This window comes from Labrus mixtus, chromosome 16 (assembly GCF_963584025.1).
Source record: "Labrus mixtus chromosome 16, fLabMix1.1, whole genome shotgun sequence".
Classification (NCBI taxonomy): Eukaryota; Metazoa; Chordata; class Actinopteri; order Labriformes; family Labridae; genus Labrus; species Labrus mixtus.
In genome coordinates, this window is record NC_083627.1 from 2,526,369 (window position 1) to 2,543,454 (window position 17,086).

At 41.0% G+C, this 17,086-nt stretch overlaps 1 protein-coding gene across 1 annotated transcript; it reads right to left on the reverse strand.

Annotated features, from left to right (window-relative positions):
* Positions 1-636: 636 nt before the first annotated feature.
* zbtb22b (zinc finger and BTB domain containing 22b) lies at positions 637-15,154 on the reverse strand. The gene is made up of 5 exons (XM_061060468.1): positions 14,984-15,154; positions 11,508-11,738; positions 9,862-10,599; positions 9,155-9,433; positions 637-6,661 (listed from the first exon to the last, which is right to left on the reverse strand). Exons 2-5 carry the CDS (start codon positions 11,736-11,738, stop codon positions 5,579-5,581), a joined length of 2,331 nt encoding a protein of 776 aa, XP_060916451.1. The 5' UTR covers positions 14,984-15,154; the 3' UTR covers positions 637-5,578.
* Positions 15,155-17,086: the final 1,932 nt, after the last annotated feature.

Here is a 17,086-nt window from a genome sequence, read left to right on the forward strand (position 1 = left end):
TCAAGACCACCACTGACAGACTATTTGTCCCCGTCATTACTTTGATAGAACAAATAACTTCAGTTCATTTGTAGTTCGATTTGCATCCCCCGGTTACGGCCTCAACCTTCCTGCCTGTTTTTATATTTGCACTTTGTAACTTGTTTTTGAAAAGTGCTCTATAAATAAAGATTATTATTATAGATTATTACAGTCTAAGTGAGTGATGCCCCCTGCACACAAGATGATGATTTATCTGTGATATTTATGGCCTTGGTCTTGACTCGGTCTCAATCCCTAAATGTCTCGCTCTTGTCTCGGCCTCGGAGCGCTCTGGTCTTGGGTAAGTTTTGGTCTCGGTTAGTGTGGTCTTGACTACAACACTAACAGATTATGGACATATCATTACAGATAATGCGTCTGCTTCCAGACTCTCTTTTTGTCACTCCTTTATCTCCTCCAGGCAGGCGGTGAGTGTGGACGGTGATTGGAGGTTGTGAGGGTTTTCAGGTAGAGTTGTGTGTCATCAGCGTAACGGGGGAAGGACGTTCCACGCTGGTCGATGATGTGGCTGCAGGGGGAACGTGTACCGGGCCAAGGACAGATCCTTTAAATATCCAGAGACTTTAAAAGAGATTAAAAACAGACAAAGATTGAGATTTTTCTCACCAAATAATTTATTAATCTGTTATTTTGATACCGGGTCGAGGTGAACATCGATGTACTGTAGTTTGTTACATTTAATAAGCACACAGGATTTACATTAACTGTGTTTTCACAACTGTCCCTTCCTGTTCAACAATCAACTGGTCATCAGAGGTCATGAAAGAAGTCGTGAAACGTTTCAGGAATGTACAAATTTAACAACAAAATACATGAATGTCGTTTACAGCAGCAGCGTTCAGCTCCGATTCTTTCATCTTTACATTCTCCTCACACACGTAACAGGAGTGTTGAGCGATCTTTTTAAAGGCAGGGTTGGTCATTTTCGAAAACTAGCGTGATTTTGAAAGTCGCATTCCCTCACTGCTCCGTCTACACCCGCCCCCCTCCCCTCTGTGCGCCCTCTAAAGCCACGCCCCCTCACTTACATGCACGAGCGCCGTCGCTCCAGAAGTGGACCTCAGCTCATCTCTGTCATTGTGTAGAAACTACGTCGTCTCATGTCTCATTCAGTAAACTCACAGTATAAACTCCTAAAGTCATCGGTGACGAGCTCTGAGTGTGAGCTAGAGCACGCTAAGAGGTAGAGAGCGAGCAGGGAGACAGGGAGGCGTCTGATTGGTTCATCAGATTGGTACCTCGTGGCAGACATTGGTGGAAGTTTTTACAGATTTACAAACTGATACAGATGATGGATTTTCTTTGTTCCTTTTTCAGAGAACCTGAGTTATTAATGTCTGTCAGGACCTAAAGACAATTTACACCAAAGTCTTGAAAAGCGTATCAGGAGAAAATGACCAACTCTGCCTTTAAGGAACCAATTCTGATGATCGGTTTCTTCAAAGAAGACAAAAAGGCTTTCACAGAACCTGACTGATTGGGTCTAAAACAAACAAACAAAAAAACTCTCTTTGGTTTCGAGTCTGCAGAGCTCCTGAAGTCCTAAAGAGTTAAATGTTTTATGTGGTTCACACAATATAAATATCCTGTGGGAACAAGTCCTCATCTTCTGGCTCAAGATAACATTTTTACCTTTTTGGAACTTCTTGTTCTCCGTCATGTCTAAGTCGTTAACTTCATCTTCTTATTTAAACATCTTAACAGACATCTCCTGGTTTAGGGCATTTTAACTCCTGATAAAACTAAACTTTATTTATAGATTTGAAGGTTTAGTTACATCAGACTTGTTTAGGAAACCGAGATGCACATTAGCAACTACTCGTGCAAATGTGCACTGCAGGAAGTTATAGTTTGGGTTTTTAATCCCGTCAAATAATCAATTAAACCTCAAACACATGTGGTCTGTTCACGGTTAGAGTTACCTGTCGATGTAGTTAGCATCAGCTCTGTTGCTATGGTTACAGTACATCTTCTGCACTAATATGTATGACTGTGCTGAAACAAAATACTAATTCTTTACAATACACTTTGTTTGTATTTGTGTTCATTTAAAGTATTTAACATAAATCACACTGTGAGATCAAATGCTTAGTAACAGAATTAATTTGTGTTAAAGAAGTAAATGAAAATGCTGATAAGGCACATAAACACATGATAATGTCCCACTTTGAAGAAAGTTAGCAAGACGACAAATAAACAACCTCTTTACAAACAAACCCAACATTTGAAATGACTAACACAAGGAAGAACATTTGAATAACGTGCACAATCTGAAGTACCACACCCCTCCCTGTCTGTGTGTCCTTTAAGTACCTGTTCAGTTTGGTCCCTGAATGCATCACACAGCTCTCACATTACTCTGAAGTAACAAGTAAATATATATCTACAGCACAGAGCTAAAAGTCTGTTAACCTCAGCAGAGGTCCAGGAGAGACGACACAAGACCAGAGAAAAATAAACTTTGAGGATTAAATGTACGAGATAAAAAGTAAACAACCTGATGTGTGTTTCAATCTGCTAAGTTTAAGTTCTTTTTCTGTTTCGTCCTGAGTGAGCAATGAAGAAGGAACCCAAAAGAAACTAATATAATCTACGAGTCAGCCGTTTTAAAACATATTACACTCAGCTGAGGTTTCCATGATTATTATTACTTAAAGCTCCTGTGAGGAACTGGCACCCTGTTTGGATTATGTCTGGTTAGTTCGATTTATCACTCACAGTAATAAGTGAATAAGTGCGGGGGGTACTGTAAAAACAAAAAGCCTCTTTCCTCAGCGTGCTGTAAATCTTCCAGTCTGAAACCGTGCAGCAGTTACAGGCAGAACAAAAACTCAACAAATTAAGGCCAGTTTAAAAACTCCTCACAGGAGTTTTAAAAGAACAAAAGACTCACAGGCTCTAATGAGAACAAGAATATCAGATTGCCGTTTGGGAATTGTCCTTTAAAGGTGACATATTCTCCTCCTTTTCAACTAGTCTCAGAGCTCCTCAAAACATGTGTGTGAAGTTTCTTGTTCTAAATCCACTCTGATCCTGTATTTGATCATGTCTATAAACCCCTCTATTTCAGCCCTGCTCAGAACAGGCTGTTTCTGTGTCTGTACCTTTAAATATGTAAATGAGCTGTGTCTGACCACGCCCCCTCTCTGGAAGGTGCTTGGGTGTCTCTGTCTTTCTCGCTCCATGTCCTATTGTTTACTGTGAGAAGGCAGACTCAGAGGGCAGAACAAACACCTAGCTGTGGGAGTGTCACCCACCTGGGGGAGGGGCTACTGCCCTTTGTGATGTCATGAAGGGACAGTTTTGAACATTAACTACCCCAGTAGTTAATCATGTTAAACAATCAAAGGAAATATCCTGACCATCAGTAGGACAGGTTTTATTTACTTTGTTCCAAAAGCTGAAATCCAAACACGGCCTTAGCTCTACTTAACAGGAAGCGTTTTGCGTTCACATAAGCGAATAAAAATCTGCTCCGTTTGTCTGAATTAACGAGGTGATTATCTCTGGAATAAGGAAAAGTTGAAGTAACGAGACACCAGTATCCTTAAGATCCGACAGAAGCTCTCATTTTGACCACTCGAGTGTTTCATTAACATCCAGTTTTATTTTGGTTTGACACTTTGGGAGTTACTTTTCAGTAACGTAGATGTTGTTGTTATCAGTTTATTGACTTTGTGCAGACACATCAGATCTTTGCTGTTGTTGAGACTCAAAACAAGCTCTGCTCCGCTTGCTGGACGTTGCAGAGTTTCTGCAGGATCACCTCAGCTGATCCGACATGCTCCATGGATATAAGATGATGCATCTGAAATCCATTCAGGCTGGTGACTCGAGACACGCAGAGACATGCATCGCTGAATTACTGGATCCCAAATGTGCAGCTGAGGCGTCGACCTTGTTAATTCAGACGAACAGCAGATTTTTGTGTGCCTCCTAACATCTTTATCAAAGTTTACTTCTTAGGAAACTTACATTTAAGGACTCTTAAGCTTATCTTTCAAACTGGTGCCTTCTGCATAACAAGTGACCTGGACTACAACTACATTCACACCAAGAAACCAAACAGGAAGACTACTTCAAAATAAGATAAAGCGTTGAAATTAAAACGTCCACAAATATCTGAGAGGTCAGGGTCTGTAACTGTTGAAAATTGTTGCAGAAAAAACTAACACAATGTAGGCTTTTTTCAATAATAAAATGTTACTGTATGAAAAAAAGAAAAGACTTCTTTGTGTGTGTGCCAGCTTCTGAAAAGCGAGGATTTCTTTAAAATGAGGTCCCTAACTTGTTTCAGGTGAGGTATGCTTGTAAACACACTATACACTGTATAGCTTAGATAGGACAACATCTACCATCAGGAGGTTTCAATAACAAGGAAACCCTGTGCAGAACACTTTCTCTACAGCTGATTGAGCGGATCAGATGGACCCGAGCGCTTCAGAATGACAGGTTAGTATGTGTTCATACGACGTATATACTCTTTATATTTACAGTAATAATAAACTTCTGCTCACTACAAGTAAACTCTGTGAACAACGAGACAGTGAAGGCCGAACACAGAGGCTGAGAAGACGAGTCGCCTCCTGCTTTTCAAGAGTTAAACATGTTTATGTTTAGAAAGGATGGACCGTATCGGACAACAGATTTAAAACTTCACTTCTGACTTTTGTTTCTTTAAAAAAACAAACAAAGTCATCGGAGTGAGTCTGGAGTTCAAGCCAAAAGACCAGATAGGTCTGGTGAAAACTCCTCTCTGTACACATGTGTGGATCTTTCTTTGTCCTCTTGTTAAGAAGATAAATAATGATTTAACTGTTCAACTGGATAACCTTTAAGCAAAGGAGCGATGAAGTAACTTCCAAATCCACACGGCAGGAGAAGACACACCACTGTCGATTCAGAAACACAAACCTGCAACGTTTGCTTCTTCTCTTCAAACACTGAACCATGGGTATGTGCAGATTTGTGTTAACTTATTATATTTATAAAGTACAATACGATACGATAGAACAGCCTTGTATCTACTCTACTGATACTATAATGTTGCCACAGAAGAAGGTAAGAGTCTGTTCACTTTTTGGTCTCCTCTCAACATAAACAACACTCTGACACAGAACAAACAAAAAAACAACCTTTAACAACGTTTCTGATACTGAAAACTAAATCCCTCTCACTGAGAGTGAAGGTCCATTTTACTGAGGCCACTTTTTGGAGGCAGGTTCCCTAAAAGTCTTTGTGGTGTGACGATTGGAGGATAGTTAGAGACGCCATCAGAACGACCACTATTTCACTTACTTCACGGCACAATGGTCAACAGTGGAATCTTAGAATGGCGTTGATTTATAAACACGTACAGGTTCTTCAGTTTTTGTCCAACAGAAGCGTTGTCTTCCTTCACAAAGATTATCACTGCTTGTTGTGAGTGTTGGCGGGTAAAAGTGCTTCACTTGCTCCAAGTTTACAACGTTGTAAAATCAGCCGCAGGAAGCAGGAACATGACAGCCCCCTGGTGGACAAAACACACACTTTTGGTTTAAGTCACACTACTATCATTGGCACTAACCTCACACACATCTTCATCACACACACTTCGTCCCAGCCCCAGTCCACCAAACATCCCTGATCCCTGACCTGGACTTGAAACGACCCCTAGAAGCGCCCCTGTGGCGGCCATGTTGTTGCTCAGAGCAGCACTGCTGCTGTTGCTCACGCTGTTGTTGCTGATGCTTCCTGCGGCTGAGACACCGGCGTGCTGCGGCGACAGAACAGAGCCCGAGAGATGTGGGGAAGTAACAGACACGCCTCCTCTTCCTCCCAGAATTCCTCCATGTCCTCCTTCGCCTGCAGACAGGAGGAGTTGAGGAGGTGACATCAAATCTTGCCCGTCTTCACTTCCTCTTCTCCCTCCCTCACTGCTGCTCCCTCCTTCGCCGCTCTCTCCCAGCCCGCCGCGCCTCTCGCAGTGTGAGCGGTGCCTCATGAAGCTGTCTCGCCACATGAACTTCTTGCCACAGCTGAGGCAGTCGTACGGCTTGAGGCCCGTGTGCGTCTTCATGTGCTCCGTCAGGTGATGCTTCATCTTGAACTTCTTGGAACAGACTGGGCAGTGGAAGGGTCGCAGGTCCAGGTGCATGTTGATGTGGCGGTCCCGCATGCTCTTGTGAGTGAACGTCTTCCCACAGTGGCACATAAATACTTTCCCTGAACCCCCAGTGCTGTTGGCACCGCCCCCACTCCCGATCCCCCCACTGTCCAAGCCGTCAACTCCCAAAGCGCCCTGCACAGACAGGTGCACCGCACCGTGCTCCAGACCGGGTCCTTTAAAAGAGGCTCCTCCCATCATACCACCAGTCAGACCCAGGGGCGGGGCCGAAGAGTCCAGAGAGAGACCGGAGGCCTGGCTGTAGAGGAGGATCTGGTTCCCCTGCATGTCAAGGGGGAAGAGCTGAGTCCGGGTTGAGGCTGCAGACTGGACCTGGCCCAGCAGCGCTGACACAGCACGGTTGGCGTTCTGGCTCTGACCGGCTGCACTGTCATGAAGGTGCTGAGCCAAAGTCTGGTCCATCAAACTGCCTTCAAACTTGAGGTAGTCCTCTGAAGACTGACAGTAGTCCACCTGCAGAGGGACGGGAAAAGGGTTTTAGGTTTGTGATGAACTGTAAATTGTAATCTGCTGTTACAACAAATTGATGGAATGAATTAGCATCTGAAGGTTTTATAAACGTGAGTCCTCAGTACTCCGGTTTTTCTAGATTAGCTCGAGTTGCCTGAACTAGCTCACAGGCGTCGCCTCGTTTATTTCTTTGCACATCACGCAGCTCCAGTCAGCTGTTTGTCTGTTTGACCTGTCGAAAGAAGATACCAAAATCTGAACTTCTGATTCTGATTTTTAAACCAGTGCTGGAGAAGTTGGTTTTTGGAGCTTTCTTTAACATTTATTTTTGGGCTTTTAATGTCTTTATAAGAGAGACAGTACGAAGCATAGAGTCAGAAATAGGGAACAGAGAGAGAGAGTGGGAAATGACATGCAGCAAGGAAGCCACAGGTCAGATTCAAACCAGGGCTGTCTCCTTTAAAGGGCTGCAAACTTAACTGCTTAGGCCACCGGTGTCTCTTTTTTTTTAGAGCTTTCTACCAGAAATCAAACTCTGTAACCGAGCAGATAATACAACCAGACAACTGCTGTTTCCACCTTCATCACTTCATACCTTCAGAATTAAAGTTTCAAACTTCTGAGTATTTTTTTTAAACATTACTCCTCTTCTCTGTAATCCATTCCTGTAAGTCATCGTTTGCCTAAAACATCCCTGAAACTTTGTAAAAATATTCAGTTCCTTCATAGATTCGTTATGGTAAATGCCAGGATGTTGACAACAGTGCGATCTCGAGCGGGGTCCTAGAGGTCAAGAAAGACTTCATGTGGTCAGGCGGATTATCCTGGTCAGAGAAACATGCAGAGAATGTCATCACTGTCGTCGTGAAAGGTGTGGCCACTTAAACTATGACATCACAACCACATGGTTATTGTCAAAGCAGTGAAACACGTACAAAACTTTCTGCAGAGAAGCCTTTAAAGCTTTACTAAGAAAGAAAGGATCAAGATTACTTCTATCAGTTAACATTATTAACACGATGAAAAGAAACATACAAACAATGTCTGAATATATATAAACACAAAACAGAGACAAGAAGGAAATGATGAAACTCTTTAATCATAAATGTTCATTTTACAGATTCAGGACTGATTTAACTTATTTTCAAAGACAGGAATGAAAAGAGAGGAAACAAGAACAAAGGTGAAGGTTAACAGAGATTAATAAAGGTGAAGTTAGGAGTGTCTTTAGGTTTGAAGAACATTTATCTTTCAGTGTGTTCAACAAAGGAGTTACAGTCATAAAACAGAATATAAACGATTCACCTTTTGAAAGTTGTTTTTTTTTTTTACCATAATACTGATAAAAGTTTCCTCTTAATAAAATACAAACTTTAAGTTAAATTTAACAATCTGCTGGGAAATCTTCCAGCTCAGTATTTATACGTGGAACAGATCTCTGATTTGTTTTCAAATACAGTCGATCACGTCCAACACTCTGGACATGAAGCCGTGTGAGTCCTCTCTCCTTCACGGCTGTCATGGCATCCCTCAGAAAGAACCTGGAAGAAAAATACACAGTGATGAATGTGAGAAGGGTTGTGTAGAATTAAACATGTCTCTGTATACATTTTCCTATCCTGCTGTACTCTTGACTTCCAGAGTGAATCATTCAGATAGATGTAGGAATGTGCTGTACTTAATGTTGTCTTTGTGCGATCTTTAATCAAATACAGAGTTTAAATGTTGTTGAAATCAGATTCTGCTTTTATTTACATGTTACACAACGTTCCAACTTTGTATAAATAGCTTTGATTGAGACGTGATTATATTAGTCATTAGTCAGTCAGAAGGAAACCTGGTATTTTTAGAAACGGTAGCTGTGATACATGCATCAGCCTTTCTCACAGAAACATGGTGTACTGTATTTGTACTGTGTTTATCTCCCAGACACAAATAAGTTATAAAGAGCGACACTTCTAACAAAGACTGATATTTTTTACAGCCATGAGATAAAACAAGTTTAACTCATCAGAAAGGTTCAACATTAAAATCAATTTGCATTTATTTAACGAGGTGATAACATTAACGTAAAGTTCTCGTTTTCTATCAAATACAGCTTTAAGGGAACATTTGCTATAAACCAGACTGCATGACTTAGATTTAGGTTTTTGGCGGAGCTACAAAAGACAAATTTTATAACGATCAACATTCAAAATCATCAATAATTTCAATACTTACGGATGAAGAAAGCTTCGGATTGTTGGTTTGAGGCGGGATATGAGGTGAAAATGAAAGAGCAGGTCATTTGCTGCAGCCTTGTGTGATTGTAATTGCTGCTGAAGAAAGAAGGGGGTCGGGTCTCTGGCAGAAAGCCTCGACTACTTTTCCTCCCTGCTGCTTTGGCATCCATTCTAACTTTCCCCAAACTAAAACTCTTGCCACCAGCTTTTTAAAAGACATACTATCACCACATGAACACACAACATTGTGTCTTCAAAGTGAGTCTCAGTTCACCTGTGAGTCCATGTCACTCTCAGCTCGCCCCCCCAGCTCGGCTGAAAGACTCCTTACGTTGGAGATGTTGAAGTCACTTCTCTCCCTCTGTCTGGCCAGCTCCATCTCCCTCTCATCCTCGTCCTCCTCATCTTCTCCTCCTTCTTCTCCAGACACTACGATGAGGTCGTCGTCCTCCAATCGCTCGGTTTTCACGACCACCCACTGTTTACGAGGCATGATGCTGGGCTGGCTGTATGTAGGACGCTTCTGAGGTGGCATCGCTGTTTCCTCCCCATCCTTTAAATCAACATATTCCATGTTACAATACAGCACTGAGGGATATTAACTATTTGTTGTCAGTTAAAGATCTGAATCATCAAAACATCATGTTAGAATCAAGGTAAAGCAGCATGACAAACAGGCAGTTTTAGTGTCTGATCAACCTTATTGTCGATAATCATTCTCCTTCTGTTTATCTTTGCACAGTCAGATTTATATTGCTAATGATCACACAAAGCTAAATATATTTAAAATAGTAACGAGAGTTTCTTAAGAAACTGTTTCATGACTGTGGGACAAAGAGAAACTATGTTCTTCCCATGACAAACACTTTGATCATTGTCTGACAAAAATACAAAAACAACGCTCAAACAAAACAACTTTAAAACACGAGGTTTCAGGGTGGATTTAAAGATGTTCCACACTGACGGAGCATCACTGCTCACCTGATAGGACGACACACCAAAGCTGTCGCTGACCCCGACTTCCTGCTCCGACAATGAGCTCATTTTCTTCCTCCTGCCACTCCCCCCTCCTCTTCCCCGCTTCCTTTGGTGGTACAACACCTCCTCCTCTTCCTCCTCTACTTCCTCCTCCTCTTCCTCAATAAGGAATCCTTCCTCTCCTCCAGAAGGGGTGCAGTAGCTCGGGGTGTTGCTAGCCCCGCCTCCGTCCACTGAAGCTCCTGCTGCGGCTGCACCGCTCCCGTCCCTGGGGCTGAAGTAGTTGGTGCTGCTGGGAGACTGGCTCTCGCTCACTGATGGCCGGCTGGGAGGCTGGGAGGCACGCTGGGCCTCGATGGACCCGACCACTTGGGCTTGTCCAGCACCAACCCCACCGTTTCTTACAGCTCTGTTACCTCCACCTGCGTCAGTGTCCCCATTGCTGCTGCTGCTACACCCGGGGTTAGCTGACCCTTCACCTCCTCTGATGCCTGCTCCGTCCTGCACGCCGCCGCCACCTCCTCCACCGCTCCCTGCTACCGCACGGCCCTCCTTCAGCAGCTCGGTGCATTTGTCCACGATGTGCCACATCTGCAGCACGCTGCCCACCGTGAGGTAGTTGACTATGTCCTCTCGCAGCATCCTGAGCTGACCGGTGTAGGCGCAGCTCAGCACGCTCTCAAACGCCAACGGGTCCATTACAGCAGGGATGGAGACAGTAGACATGTTCTTCAGCAGTACCTGTAGATGGGAGAAGAATGATTGAATGAATAGAAGCAGATCTGTTTTCAAAAAGACGACATGCCTCTCGAACATAAACACTGATGATCACAGAAAAACAGATCCTCCATTGTTTTTTGTTTTTACTGCTCTTTTGTAAGTAAATACAATGAGCTGCGGATTATTCACCACTAATATATTCTAATTTTACAACAAAAACTGACAGTGAAGTGAAAAAGAACAACTGGCCACCGGAGACAAACCCCCAGGCACACTCACAGGCAGTTTTAGAGTCACTCTTTATAAGCTAACGAGCATGTGGACTGTGGAGGGAAAGTGATGCACCTGGAGAGAACCTGCAAACTCCACACAGAGAGGCACCTGTCCAATTGGGATTCGAACCAGGCAACAGCGCTAACCACTGCGCCACCATACAGTCCTCGCCTCGCTCTTTTTACAACACAAATGGTTACATCATCAGCTGATCTATTTTTCTTTTTTTATCTATTTTTTTGTATTTATTTTTTTGTACATTCTTAATTTTTCTTTTTTTCTTTAAATTGTTTACTGTGTTCACTTTTTGTCTGCAATCTTTGCTCTTTGCTGCTGTAACAATGTAAATTTCCCCATTGTGGGATAAATAAAGGATTATCTTATCATATCATAGACTGAGTGTTGACTGAAGTGCGTCACATACACTCAGACTGCAGCCTCCTCCACGATTATAACCTAAAGGTTTTCAAATGTAGACAAACGCATCAAATTCCAAAATTCTGTAACTGCATTCATGAAAGGAAGCGTCCCTCTTAGGTTTTGTTTTTGTCTCCATGTTCTCAATCAGAAAGAGACTATGACTCTATGCAGTGTTCATATGTTCCTACTGGTTACATAACAGCTGTGTCGTACGAGTGACAACACAGCACTCCCACCTGGTCGTGGAAATAGGGTGAGGAGGCGGCCAGGACGCAGCGGTGGGCTTTGAACACTTGTCCCTGGACGTGGATGGAGAGGTCACAGAGCCGGCCTTCTTCTCTCTGTCGGTTCAGACTCTCGAGCACCGAGGCCTGAGCGCCGGGAAAGCACACCTGCACCACCGAGCCAGATGTGTCGCTGGGAGCTGAGCTGCTGCTGCTTCCCACTTCCATGGACAAGGACTGCATCTGAAGAGGAAAATAAACATTCATGACTTTTAAAAGTTCAAAGTTTCTGATCAGGTTCAACTCCTGATAAAATGATAATTCCCTCTTGTTTTGTTACTGTTGTTTATCTGCAGAGTTCTACTTGATAACTTGAGATTGTGATTCTCATCTAGTCAAAGAACTCCAAGATGAATATTGCCTTTAGGTCTTTATGTCAATCACATGGCGGTATGTGTGGGACTCTGAGGGCACAGAGACGTTTCATGCAGAGGGAACAGCAGCAAATCAAGGAAGCAGTTGAATTGATTTGCCACTGTTGTTTCCAAGAAAAGACTCTTAATTTACCCAGAATACACTGCAATAGAGTCCTATACTTGAGACAGCCTTGTGCAACTGGAAACCTTTAAGTGTTTAATTGACGTCTTTGTGAGATCACAGTCACAGTGCGTCTCCTCCTGCAGCTGTCAACAACATGCACAGTATTTATATTTACAGCCCGACCTTGTCTGTTTGGTTTTTTTGTGCATCATTTGTATATCACCAGTTTGTCACTTTATTGCACCTCATAAAAAAGAATATATATATATTTACAGCCCGATAAAAGGCTTTTACTGTAAAACTTCAATTAAAGGCCTACTCCGTTTCACTAGCCTGGCGTTCCCAAACCAATAATTTTGTTATTCATTGTGTGTATTGCAAAACTCATATTGCGATTAAATATGCAGCCCGATTATGAAATGGCATCGTTGTGTATTTATTTCTTATATGGACACACATATTCTTTTCTGAAATGTATGAAGTTTGTCTCTGCTCCTGCAAAGCACCTTGAATACGCTGATACGGTGGCTGGGAAGTGAACAAAACAAAATACATTTTTTGCAAAGCTTGAGACAAATTTAAATTTTTTGGTAAAATGTTTTATCATTTAAAAAAAATAATAATAACACAATCAAAACACTTTAACGAAGAACAAAATACATTTACTTTTTATTAAATAAATTTACAAAATGTGATATACGAGCGCTGATGCAACTGAGACAAATTTACAAGAGACAGAAAACTTTTACAAGTCGACACACACATGTACAAACGACAGCATCCATCCAGAAAGGGAACGTACCAGAAAACTGGAAGTGACCCGGAAGTGAGCGGTCAATTCCTAAGTTTTAGCAGAAAGACTGCGTTAACTGTCTGAAACTGACAAACATCACTCGGTCACCTTAAACTCTGTATAACAAATGTTGCACAGTCTTGCTTTTGTTTTTTTTAAAGACAATGAGAAAGGCATCCTCACACTGTCTCACTTATTACTGATAACTTTGATCATGCAACGTTTCGGTCTAACTGACCTTCATCAAGAATAATGGCAGCAAGAAACCATTTCCATGTACATATACACCAAAGAGTTTTCAATCACCCAATCAGACTGCCACTCAGATTGACGCTTATGCTGCATTCATGTGCTCCTCGGATGGTCCCAGTTTCCGAGAAATGGTTCTCAAACTTCAGAGCAACAACAGCAACAAACATCGTGGATGCCAAGAAGAAAATGTCTGAAATGTCTCTATTAAAGTTAAATTAAAGCAAAAAGTTTTTGTGCAAGTATCTTAACATTAACAAAACGAGTTTCTGAGACGTTGTTCCGACTTGAGCAGGCTGTCACGACCCGGCCTGACAAAACCACGGGAAACGTACGGTTTCAACCCAACAGTTTATAACCAGAATACAACAAAACATGTTGCAATTCAGGAGCTGTGGTGATGGTGTGATGCTGAGAATGGATGAGAGAGGGAATGAGAGGCTGACAGCCTGATCTTAAATAGCCTACACCTGGGAGACTGATCATGTCTGTCCAGGTGCGACAGAACACCGCCCACCAGCAACCTGCGGAGACACAAACACACAGACACAAGGGCAAAACACAACAGAAGGCCCTGCTGGCTTGAGGGCCATCACAAAGCGTTCATGTGCATTTTACAACATTCATGTGCCCGACACCACATGAATGCACCATTAGTCCATCATCAGCCAGAGAAGAGTTCAAAGGTCACAATTAAGCACAATAAATGTTGAACATTCAGGTAACCTTCTACCCAATTAATTAATATTGATTTAAAAAAAATAAAATAAAAAAAGTAAAATATATTATCCAAAATGTAAATTTGTCTCAAGCTTTGTCAAAGTGTTTCACACACTTTTGTTTTGTTCTTCCCAGATATCTGAAAGGTAGATAGATAAATAGATAGATAGATAAATAGATAGATAGATAGATACTTTATTGATCCAGAGGGAAATTCAAAGCATCCAGTATCAGGTTACAAAGACATGACATGAAACATTTGTTACAAATTAAGCCGCAAAAAGAGCTGCAAAACCAACCCCGAAGGTCAATTTTTACATATCAAAACATGAAGAAAAACATGACAAAATCTGCCATGAAATCATGAAAACCAGAAATATTTCCATAATAATATTTGATCACCGGTATATGTTGAGTTAAATTTGAGTAATTAATTGACTGTAATCGTTTTTGTATCCTACAATTTGGTCCCCTGACAGTCAGAATTAAATGAATGTGGCCCCTTGCTGCCCTCGATGAAACAAACTTAAACTGTGCAATTAAAAAATAGACTTATACAATAACCCGTGCAGAGATAAAAAAATATATATATATATATATGTGTAATTTAAATCAAGAACCTTTAAACAGTTGAGGGAAAAAAATCTGTAATTAGACCTGAATATAAATAAATAAAAAAGTGTTGACCTTCTGAAGTTGTTTATATATGTACAGCAATGTAGGTACTATATAAATAAACTTGCAGTGCCTTAACTGTATTCATGATCCACATGGATTAAAGACTATCACACTGTTCTTAAATTAATTTTAATTTAAAAAATAAAGGCTGTGAGGCTCAAATCAACAGCACAGATTTCTACGTTACAGAGTACCTGAACGCATCATGCTGTCAGTTAATCAACATGACGGCAGTTTGTGTGTTAACAGTGAGAAAATCAACAGCTGGAGTGCAAACACTTTCAGTGGACAAGCTGAGAAAGCAAAGTAGTGTGTTGACAAAGAGGCCAGCTTAGTTGTGGACACGTTTTTACCCCGCAGGTCTCCTCTACTTCCAGAGAAACGTTTCCAAACCGTCACCGCTTCAGGCTCTCATCACCCCGTCAAGATGTGACGTTAGCATGCGAGCTAACGTTAGCTCAGACGGCTGGCTTCGCAAACCGGCAGCCCCTGCGGACGGTACACTCACCGTGCTTAGTTGACACTGCAGCCTTCAACGGTACAGTCTGTGACCGAGCTGCCGGCCCGGTGTCCCGCCGGTTCGTCCAGGCTCTGAAGTTTGAGAACCATTTCTCCAAAATGTTCTTCCCATCGGAGCTCTCCTGCAGCGGCAGACAGCGACGCGTCCCCTTTAAGAGGATTCCAGACAGACGAGGCAGACTTCGGCCGACAGGAAATACATTAAATAAATAATTAAAAAAACACATTTACATACAACGGTTTATCTTAAAGCAATATTAAAAACTGAAGATTCATTAAAAGTAAGGAAGTAGTGCATGAAAACTTCATCAGCAGTCGCAAAATAACTTTATTTAACATCAGTTTTGTTTGTGTTTTAAAATACTCGTTTTTCTTTTTATGTATTTAGATTTTTTTTGGATAACTTTTTTATTCACTAAGTGAGGACAAAATGTGTTTAATTCAAACCATCAAGAGTTTTGTATCTAAAGCATTTGTTTCTGACATAAAAATAAATCATAAATGTATTATTATTCAGTCTTTATCTTCTCTTTGTAATGTAAACATCGTCCATTTATCTTAAAGTGAGTCCTCATTCTGTTTTATCATTCACCATGTTTGAATTTTCTTTTTTATTATAAATGCCTTGAATCTGTTTTATAGGCTGATGCCACTTCTTCTTGTTCATATAAAACCTGTGGCTTTGTATTCTGATCCATATTTGTTTGCATTGGTTTCAATGTACAAGCACAAAAGTAAAAGTAAAAAATGAGACTTGATTGTACAAATGACATTTATGTGAAGCCTAAAAGTTACTTGGAGAAATATCCAAATATAAATCAGACTTTCCTCTCAAGACATTCAGAACTTCAGTTTGAGCAGAAAATAACACGTCCCTTGTATTATTGACATTATTTATCTAAAACTGAACATTTAACGGTTTCGTTACCTGAAACATTTCAAACTAATCATTAAAGATTCTTCTTTAATTCTTCTTTAAGTCCGACCTCCATGGGCTTCAACAGCACTACCAGCTCAACTAAAACTTCCAAAGTGTTTGCATCCTGTACCCAGCCTGCAAGAGAATCCAACATATCACCTGTAAGCAAAAGGTTTATCTGAGGTACAAGCACATGTGGTGACCAAAGCACTTGTTAAGTTAAAGGCCACTTTTCTACTTATTTTTTCTCTCCACTTGTCCCAGTCGCAAATCATCTAATTTAACAACACACACATTTTATCTCACTCTCACAGCAATACTCACGCAGGCATTACTGGATCAAGTCCTAGTTAAACTAATACAACCTAATATGACAATCCCCCTCCAACTTCTTGTAGGCTGCAATGTTCACTTTTTCTTCCACTTGTTTAGGGAGAGAAACGTTATAGGTGTAAAATACAGATTTTTATCTCGTAGCATCTCTTTCACATTGGCTATTTATTTATCTGGAGCTGATTTATTTTATTTTTTTTGCTCATTCATATTATCTCCATCAGTTTAGCCAAATTATAAATGATCATGTGTCACCTTACCTGGATACTGACTATGATCAACTGGAGCCTATTACTGTACATGGGGTGAAATGTGGTCTTTAAAAAGGGGTGAGAGCAATGCTGACAGTAGGCCTACTCAAAAAGATGTAGTCAAATTCATGTTGCAAGACCATCTGTTGCTTTTGAATGTGTTTTAAGCTAAGAGTTAAATATTGCTATATTTATGCATCAAAACACTATGACAAAACCAGTTTACAAATAGCTAAAATAAACCTTAATCGTGCTTAAATGTGACCCTGAGTCATCTCATATTTAACAGGGGCTCTTGTACTTTTCCCTTGTGGTTCTACTGTTATGCACTATCTGCTTTTTTAAACATTGCTGTACATATATAAACAACTTCAGAAGGTCAACACTTTTTTTTAAAATTATTTTTTATATTCAGGTCTAATTACAGATTTTTTTTCTTCAACTGTTTTTAGGTTATTTTTTTAAATGTCACATATATTTTTATCCCTTCACAGGTTTTGTACATTTCTTGTATAAGTCTATTTTTCAGGTTAATATATATGTATGGGAGGGGGGGGGGGGGTCGGTTTTGTGATTTAATTTGTAACAA